The 9,869-nt window shown below is 44.4% G+C and overlaps 1 protein-coding gene across 1 annotated transcript in view; it reads right to left on the bottom strand.

Moving 5' to 3' along the window:
- Positions 1 to 507: 507 nt before the first annotated feature.
- LOC308312232 (intermediate conductance calcium-activated potassium channel protein 4-like) overlaps positions 508 to 9,869 on the bottom strand; it is a gene marked incomplete at both ends in the record, with an annotated part of 11,468 nt that continues 2,106 nt past the window's right edge. Inside the window, 4 exons of the mRNA XM_080794615.1 lie at positions 508 to 649; positions 4,179 to 4,322; positions 6,023 to 6,216; positions 6,872 to 7,030. Coding sequence (XP_080650741.1) covers positions 508 to 649; positions 4,179 to 4,322; positions 6,023 to 6,216; positions 6,872 to 7,030 — 639 coding nt within the window. The remainder of the gene's footprint in view (positions 650 to 4,178; positions 4,323 to 6,022; positions 6,217 to 6,871; positions 7,031 to 9,869) is intronic.

Genomic DNA, 9,869 nt, shown 5'->3' with positions numbered 1-9,869 from the left:
TGGTGTAATGTTAGAGACCACAGAAGACATGTAAATATGAAGTAAATGCTTAAACATGTAGCTATAGGTGTAATGTTAGAGACCACAGAAGACATGTAAATATGAAATAAATGCTTAAACATGTAGCTATAGGTGTAATGTTAGAGACCACAGAAGTGAACCTTTTCAAGCCTGTTTTCTCAACTCGCTGTTTCTCTGCAAGACATTATACTCTATAAGCCATATCTCCAAAACCCGGTGGGTCAAACTGAACAACCAATATGTCAATTTGAAGCTATGATTCCCTGCTTTCATATGACGTGAAAAAACGAAATCCAATGGCAGTCCCTCAGTCAAATTTAGTCACAAATCATGATGATGAATAACCTTATGTTTCTAGTGGTTATAGGGTTAGGGTCATGAAAAACCTTATGTTTCTATATCAGTCTTGGAGGGACCACCTCGACACACCGTTACAATAAAATAAAATAAAATAAAATAATAAAAGTGTGTAATATAAGAACCCACCATGACTCCGGTGAACAGGCAGACCGTCTTGCCACAGCTGGTCTGGGGGGACACGTCTCCGTATCCCACGGTCAGGAAGGTGATGGCGATCAGCCACAGAGCCGTGTCCATGTTCCTGGTGCTGGTGAGCTCCGACGTCTGCCTGCAGGGGGCGGCGATGCGCAGCAAAAAGGTTTCAATGACATCACATTTTGATTTGTAGTTTTTAGTCATAGTCTCTTCATTTAGTTTTAGTCACATTTTAGTCCCTTGGAATGAGTTAGTGTTAGTCTAGTTTTAGTCGACTAAATCGTTAAGACTTTTTTTTAAGATTTTTTTTTGCGGCTTACGCCTTTTATTGGTTTTTTGAAGGGACAGACAGTAGGCTGACGGGAAACGGGAGAGAGATGGGGGGGGGGGAGACATGCAGTAAAGGCCGTGTCGGGCTCGGGAGTCGAACCCGCGGCCACACTGCGACTGGATTAACCAGTCGGGTGCCCAGACGGTTACGCCACCGCCTGGGGCCAATCGCTAAGATTTTAGTCGACTAAATCTACAATTTAGATTTGTGTTTTGGCGGGCCTTGTTGCCGTCGCAATGACTGATTTTACACGATCTACAAACACGTCACGCTGTGACGCATGCATTGTGAGCTTGTAGATCGGGCTATTTTCAGCATGCAACCCAAGACCCTTCCTAACATTTTAGTCTAGTTTTTATTTGTTTACGAAATTGTCAAATTATTTAGTCTTCGTTTTTAGTCCTCATAGCTTAGTTTTATATTTAGTTTCCATTTAGTTTTCGGACTAATGACCGGTCTAACCCAATGACTAGTCTAAAGTAAGTATTGTCTAAACTAAGTACTGCACCCTTCTAAATCGTGACAGTTTTCTGAAAAACCTCATGTTTCTATATCAGTGGTTCTCAAACTATTTCATGTCAAGGAGTCAAGGACTCCAAACATTGTATGTATTTCTGAAAAGATTTGGGTTTAAAAACGTTCGCTCTGAAAGAATAATGTATATTCAAAGATTTGTGCCACATTTTCACGATTTCTTTCCAACAAATAGCAGACCTACAAGCTCGTATGTGGCGCGCTACCAGCTTGTATAGGTCTGCTATTTTTGAAAAATCTAAGAACGACTGACATAGAAACATAACTGTAGAAGACATTTTTAGAATCTGATCTCAGGTCAGAATGAAAACTGTCAGGATGTAGAAGACATTTTTAGAATCTGATCTCAGGTCAGAGTGTGTTGAAGCCCGACGTGAGAATATCAGTGTATTTAAAGAAACAACGGGTCCTAAAAGCTGCACAAGGAGGAGAAGCACAGTCTTAATGTCAAGAGAGTTGTTATCGCGCGGCGCAGCGGCAGTGAAAGGTTAGCTAGCTGTTGTTCGATAACACAATGACACACAGAACCTTATCAGTGGCTGCACTGAACAAACAGCCTCTACTGCCGGGGAGAGCTCTCCATTCAACGCCTGGGAATGTGTGTGTGTGTGTGTGTGTGTGTGTGTGTGTGTGTGTGTGTGTGTGTGTGTGTGTGTGTGTGTGTGTGTGTGTGTGTGTGTGTGTGTGTGTGTGTGTGTGTGTGTGTGTGTGTGTGTGTGTGTGTGTGTGTGTGTGTGTGTGTGTGTGTGTGTGTGTGTGTGTGTGTGTGTGTGTGTGTGTGTGTGTGTGTGTGTGTGTGTGTGTGTGTGTGTGTGTGTGTGTGTGTGTGTGTGTGTGTGTGTGTGTGTGTGTGTGTGTGTGTGTGTGTGTGTGTGTGTGTGTGTGTGTGTGTGTGTGTGTGTGTGTGTGTGTGTGTGTGTGTGTGTGTGTGTGTGTGTGTGTGTGTGTGTGTGTGTGTGTGTGTGTGTGTGTGTGTGTGTGTGTGTGTGTGTGTGTGTGTGTGTGTGTGTGTGTGTGTGTGTGTGTGTGTGTGTGTGTGTGTGTGTGTGTGTGTGTGTGTGTGTGTGTGTGTGTGTGTGTGTGTGTGTGTGTGTGTGTGTGTGTGTGTGTGTGTGTGTGTGTGTGTGTGTGTGTGTGTGTGTGTGTGTGTGTGTGTGCGCTATTTGGAGAAGAAGGTGCTTTTTGCTTTTTGTGTACCCATGATTATTCGCCGGTGTCGGCGATATCATGACATCATCATGACATCATCATGACAGACTGACCAATGTTGACTGTGAATACGTCCATGTGTTGCTTGTATTCTGTACATTAAGTCAGTCAGCCAGCCAGCCAGCCAGCCAGCCAGTCAGTCAGTCAGTCAGTCAGTCAGCCAGCCAGCCAGCCAGCCAGCCAGTCAGTCAGTCAGCCAGCCAGCCAGCCAGCCAGTCAGCCAGCCAGCCAGCCAGTCAGCCAGCCAGCCAGTCAGTCAGTCAGCCAGCCAGCCAGTCAGTCAGCCAGCCAGCCACCAGTCAGTCAGTCAGTCAGTCAGTCAGCCAGCCAGCCAGCCAGCCAGCCAGTCAGCCATGCCAGCCAGCCAGCCAGTCAGTCAGTCAGCCAGCCAGCCAGCCAGTCATCACTCAAAATCCCCGGGGGAAAGCCCCCCCCCCCCCCATGTATGACATCACGTGACATCATCAGGGATGGAGAACAGTATATGATACAGTGTGCAGTCCGACTCTGTAGTGGAGCAGAAGTTAATTAAAAGTAGCCTACTGAAAAAAACTGAAAACTAAAGCAGAAATACCTCAAAATTGTACTTAGTTAGTTACAGTACACCTAGTTACAGTACTTGAGTGAATGTACTTAAGTTAGGTTCCAGAGAGCGAGCGAGCGAGAGAGAGAGAGAGAGAGAGAGAGAGAGAGAGAGAGAGAGAGACAGAGAGAGAGAGAGTCAGAGAGAGAGAGAGACAGAGAGAGAGAGAGAGAGAGAGAGAGAGAGAGCGAGAGAGAGAGAGAGAGAGAGAGCGTGCGTACGTGCATGCGTGCGCGCGTGTGTGCGTGCAGCAAAATGATTATCATTGGATCTGTAATTAGAAATCTGCCCTCCTAAAAATAGGAAAGTCAAATTGACCATCAACATGTGAGACGGAATGGACGAAGAATGCGAGGCTGCCGAGACTCGTGGCAAATGGGGCATTTATATAGCGCCCTTCATCCAAATGGTGCATTTATATAGCGCCCTTCATCCAAATGGGGCATTTATATAGCGCCCTTCATCCAAATGGTGCATTTATATAGCGCCCTTCATCCAAATGGGGCATTTATATAGCGCCCTTCATCCAAATGGGGCATTTATATAGCGCCCTTCATCCAAATGGGGCATTTATATAGCGCCCTTCATCCAAGGCACTTTACATAGACTGTGCATTACATTCACCCATTCACACACACATTCATAACACACATTCACACACACCTTTACATAGACTGTGCATTACATTCACCCATCCACACACAAATTCATACACACACACACACACACACACACACACACACACACACACACACACACACACACACACACACACACACACACACACACACACACACACACACACGCACACACACACACACACACACACACACACACATTCACACACCTTTACATAGACTGTGCATTACATTCACCCACCCATCCACACACACACATGCATACACACATTCACACACACCTTTAGGGACTAGGGGTTAGGGGTGGTGTTAGGGGTTAGTGTTTAGTGTTTAGGGGTGGTGTTAGGGTTTAGGGACTAGGGGTTACCTCTCACACAGGGTCAGCATCCAGGACGTAGTGAGCCAGAAGCCCAGGATGAAGGCTGTGAGCGTGCGAGCAGGATACTTGTTCATCAGCACCTTGAGCACGAAGCGGAAGGTGAAGTTGATGTTGTTCAGAGACCCGATGCTCCTGGAAGGAAACAGGAGATGTTGTTCAGAGATCTGATGCTCCTGGAAGGAAACAGATATAACAGAGATAACGGAGATCCGATGCTCCTGGAAGGAAACAGAAGATGTTGTTCAGAGATCTGATGCTCCTGGAAGGAAACAGATATAACAGAGATAACGGAGATCCGATGCTCCTGGAAGGAAACAGAAGATGTTGTTCAGAGATCTGATGCTCCTGGAAGGAAACAGATATAACAGAGATAACGGAGATCCGATGCTCCTGGAAGGAAACAGAAGATGTTGTTCAGAGATCTGATGCTCCTGGAAGGAAACAGATATAACAGAGATAACGGAGATCCGATGCTCCTGGAAGGAAACAGAAGATGTTGTTCAGAGATCTGATGCTCCTGGAAGGAAACAGATATAACAGAGATAACGGAGATCCGATGCTCCTGGAAGGAAACAGAAGATGTTGTTCAGAGATCTGATGCTCCTGGAAGGAAACAGATATAACAGAGATAACGGAGATCCGATGCTCCTGGAAGGAAACAGATATAACAGAGATAACAGAGATCTGATGCTCCTGGAAGGAAACAGATATAACAGAGATAACAGAGATCTGATGCTCCTGGAAGGAAACAGATATAACAGAGATAACAGAGATCCGATGCTCCTGGAAGGAAACAGGAGATGTTGTTCAGAGATCTGATGCTCCTGGATTACGTGCTCTGAAATCCTCTCTGATTCGCCATGGGATTTTGGTCACAATAAATGTGACTACATTTGACTGAGGGGCTGCCACTGGATTTTCTTTTTGAATTTTCGTTTTTTTTTTCATGTTTTATGAAAGCAAGAAATCGTAGCTTCAAATTTGACATATTGGTTGTTCAGTTTGACCCACCGGTTTTGGAGATATGGCTTATAGAGTAATGTCTGGCAGAGAAACAGCAAGTTGAGAAAACTTCTGTGGACTCTAACGTTACACCTATAGCTACATGTTTAAGCATTTATTTCATATGTACATGTCTTCTGTGGTCTCTAACATTACACCTAGCTACATGTTAAAGCATTTATTTCATATTGACATGTCTTCTGTGGTCTCTAACATTACACCTATAGCTACATGTTTAAGCATTTAATTCATATTTACATGTCTTCTGTGAACTCTAACATTACACCTATAGCTACATGTTTAAGCATGTATTTCATATTTACATGTCTTCTGTGGTCTCTAACATTACACCTATAGCTACATGTTTAAGCATTTATTTCATATGTACATGTCTTCTGTGGTCTCTAACATTACACCTAGCTACATGTTAAAGCATTTATTTCATATTTACATGTCTTCTGTGGTCTCTTACATTACAACTATAGCTACATGTTTAAGCATTTATTTCATATTTACATGTCTTCTGTGAACTCTAACATTACACCTATAGCTACATGTTTAAGCATGTATTTCATATTTACATGTCTTCTGTGGTCTCTAACATTACACCTATAGCTACATGTTTAAGCATTTATTTCATATTTACATGTCTTCTGTGGTCTCTAACATTACACCTAGCTACATGTTTAAGCATGTATTTCATATCTACATGTCTTCTGTGGTCTCTACCATTACACCTATAGCTACATGTTTAAGCATGTATTTCATATTTACATGTCTTCTGTGGTCTCCAACATTACACCTGCACCTGCACCAGGTATAAAACCTACCTGTAGGAGGCGCTGAGGAGCACCTTGCTGTGCAGAAGGATGGCGCGGTGAACCAGGTAAAGCCGCAGGAACATGAGCAGAGACAGCAGAAGCTCCACGTCCGCCGCGGCGCGGCCCAGGCGCGGCGCCACGCACAGCACCCCTAGTGGCCAGGAGGAGGAGGAGGAGTTGTTGGGCACCGGCGTCGGGTAGGTCTGTGGGTCGGGGGGGAGGTCAATTAACCCGTTCTGACCTGAGATCAGATTCTACAAAATGTTCTTCTACATCCTGACAGTTTTATGTTTCTATGTCAGTCGTTCTTCGATTTTTCAAAAATAGCAGATCTACAAGCTCATAGCGCGCCACCGAGTGGCGCGCTACGAGCTTGTAGATCAAGAGCGCCACCGAGGGGCCACTCAGGGGCCACTCAGGGGCCGCGGGCCACTCAGCAGTCCTACCTGTCTGGGCCCCGGGGGGGGGGCGGGGGCCACTCAATTAAATTCAATTCAAAGGGCTTTATTGGCATGAGAAAACATACGTTTACATTGCCAAAGCAGAAAGAACAATACAACAATACAGCAATACAATCAAAACAAAAATGATGTACTTTGAAGGTCAGAATCTTCAATAGATCAACTTCTATGTACCAAGGTCACTCGATGCAGGTATAGTGCAGGAATATACACAATTATTAGTCTTTAGGGTGGTTGTGTTCCATTTGATATCCTTCTCCTATCACAGCAACTCACAGATCTTGCTGCTGTGTGTTTGCACATTGTTGTACTTCGCCCAGCAGATATGGGAGTTTTTTGTCATTGGTCATGTTTTCAAAATCTCTGTGTGTGGTTGTAATCCACTCAGCAGTCCTACCTGTCTGGGCCCCGGGGGGCCCCGGGGGCCACTCAGCAGGTCCCAGTAGGTTCCCACGGGGTGGAGGACGCACACCAGCAGCTCCACGGAGACGCCCAGCAGCCGTGGGGTCGTCATGGCGATGCGCCAATCAGCCTGGTTGTGGTCGATGACAAACAGCTGGGGGCGGACAGACAGACAGACAGACAGACAGACAGACAGACAGACAGACAGACAGACAGGGACACAGACACAGACACAGACACAGACACACGCACGCACGTTTATTAACAGTTTGCAGAATTTACAGTACATTTCAAGCACAAACTCAATACAAAGACTGTTAACTGTGAGTTGGACGACCCAATTTAAAGCATTACACTTGTTTACAACAGGGTCCACCATGTTCAATTCATCAAAGATAAATCAAAGACAGATAACATAGATGAGATGGATAGATATCTAAATGTCTTTGCAGTGATGAAGCAACCTCATCAGACACACATCAGTGTGTACAGTACAGTACAGTACAGTACAGTACAGTGTGTTTTCCTGGTGATCTCGTTATCAGAAGTATAATAACTGTGAATATAAATACGATCGTATGAATGTCCTTTGATGATGACCTCGTGGCCGTACACCACAAAGCATGGTGTGTTCTGTTATGAACATATAGCTACTGTACATACTGTACTGTATATCACATGTCGAGGTATGGGGGCATAATATCAACGTTCAGCACTGACCAAGGTCTCATGACCCAAACGTTTGCTTTTTAATTGCACTTTGAGCACAGAGCATGACAAAAACAAACAAAAAAAATTGCTTAAGTCTAAGGAGTTTTCCTCCTTTCCTCCTATTTAAGCACAGATGAGCTTAAATAAGAATGAATGAATGTTATTCTGTCTGAATGTATATTCAATTTTCAAAACAACATTAACTTTTTGTTTTTGTACAGAGACGGTATCACGTTCACAACGTTTATTATACAGAGCAGTGTTGTTTTTGGCAGCAACTTTTGATTTTAGTTTAGTAACTTGAGTTCAAACGTTTTCATTTATTGTTCTATAGTTTTAGTCGACTATAAATATCATAAGATTTTAGTCGACTAAAACTAAAATGTATTTCGGTGGGCGCTGATGCCGTCGTAATGGCTAATTTTACACGGCAGGGAATATATATAGGGACGGCGGTGGATCAGCGGTAGAGTGGCCGGATGGTTGCCAGTTCGAACCCTGTGGGCTCCCCCAGAGTCAAAGTGTCCTTGAGCAAGACACTGAACCCCTGATTGCTCCCGATGTGCTGGTTGGTGCCTTGCATGGTTTCCGCCGCCATCGGTGTATGAATGTATATCAATGTATAGCTGGATAAATGATGTGAGACACAGAAACGTGACATGATTATGAACGAGGCTATGTGACCCCACTGGCGACATCTAAACAGATGCCTCTCCTATCTATAAAGAACATTCGAGCTGCAACTATCACGTCTCACGTGCATAAACACTGTATCTCAAGTTCAAGTATACATGTAGACTCCGTTAGACGTACGTACATGGGCGACCGTGGCATAGGGCATAGGTTGAACCCCTTTTTGGTGCCGAATCTGGGTTGCACGTGGTCAGTTTCAACAGCGTTGACATAGTTTCAGGGAGGAAGGAAGTGCTTCCGTGTGCTTGTAATGTCTCTCTCTCTCTCTCTCTCTCTCTCTCTCTGTGTGTTTATAATGACTCACACTCAGTTGATTGAAAAGGGGTGTGTGTGTGTGTGTGTGCGTGTGCGTGTGCATGTGCGCGTGCGCGTGCACGTGCGTGTGTGTGCGTGTGCGCGTGTGTGCGCGTGTGTGTGTGTGTGTGTGTGCGCGGGTGTCTATACCGGGACCAATACAAACACCGAGCGTTGAACCGTCCAGGACAAATAGAAATACTGAACGTGATCCGTGCTATTTTGGTCTCCCCTGTTGTGTTTGTGGAGGTTCTCTGCACAGTGCCACGGCGCATGCAGGCGTCCGTTTACTGTGCGTTTCCGACTCGACTGTCCGAGCCAAACAAAGAGGTCCTCAGTGCAGTGCAGTGGAGTGGATGCAAATGACCAGAAGACGTGTCACAGTGCCCTGCGTGTGTCTGTCTGTCAGCTCAGTGGGACATGAAAACACAGTGAGCAGAGATAACGGATCACTTCTGCACCGACCGCCTGTATACCAACAGAAGTCCTGAATCATCATCATCATCATCATCATCATAACCTTTATTTAAACTCGGAGTACAATTGAGGGGCAAGCCCCGAAATACAAAGCATAAAATACAAAAAACAAACTCAACAACATACACTCTATACAATACAGCAATATCAAAATATGAAATGTAAAACAGAAAGTGTCCAATGATGATGGTGATGAATGATGATGATGATGATGATGATGATGATGAAGGCTCAATTATTTCTGGTATAACTGCGCACTCTGACTTCTCTGGTGAATGCAGAGGAGAAGTCATAACAGAACCATCTAAATACTACAGCATGCAGAGGAGAAGTCATAACAGAACCATCTAAACACTACAACATGCAGTCATAACAGAACCATCTAAATACTACAACATGCAGAGGAGAAGTCATAACAGAACCATCTAAATACTACAACATGCAGAGGAGAAGTCATAACAGAACCATCTAAACACTACAACATGCAGTCATAACAGAACCATCTAAATACTACAACATGCAGAGGAGAAGTCATAACAGAACCATCTAAATACTACAACATGCAGAGGAGAAGTCATAACAGAACCATCTAAACACTACAACATGCAGTCATAACAGAACCATCTAAATACTACAACATGCAGAGGAGAAGTCATAACAGAACCATCTAAACACTACAACATGCAGAGGAGAAGTCATAACAGAACCATCTAAACACTACAACATGCAGTCATAACAGAACCATCTAAATACTACAGCATGCAGAGGAGAAGTCATAACAGAACCATCTAAATACTACAGCATGCAGAGGAGAAGTC

The sequence above is a fragment of the Protomyctophum bolini genome, assembly GCF_963924005.1.
Source record: "Protomyctophum bolini genome assembly, contig: SCAFFOLD_647, whole genome shotgun sequence".
Classification (NCBI taxonomy): Eukaryota; Metazoa; Chordata; class Actinopteri; order Myctophiformes; family Myctophidae; genus Protomyctophum; species Protomyctophum bolini.
Note: the sequence above shows the minus strand (reverse complement) of the source record. Positions and strands in the feature narration are given on the sequence as shown.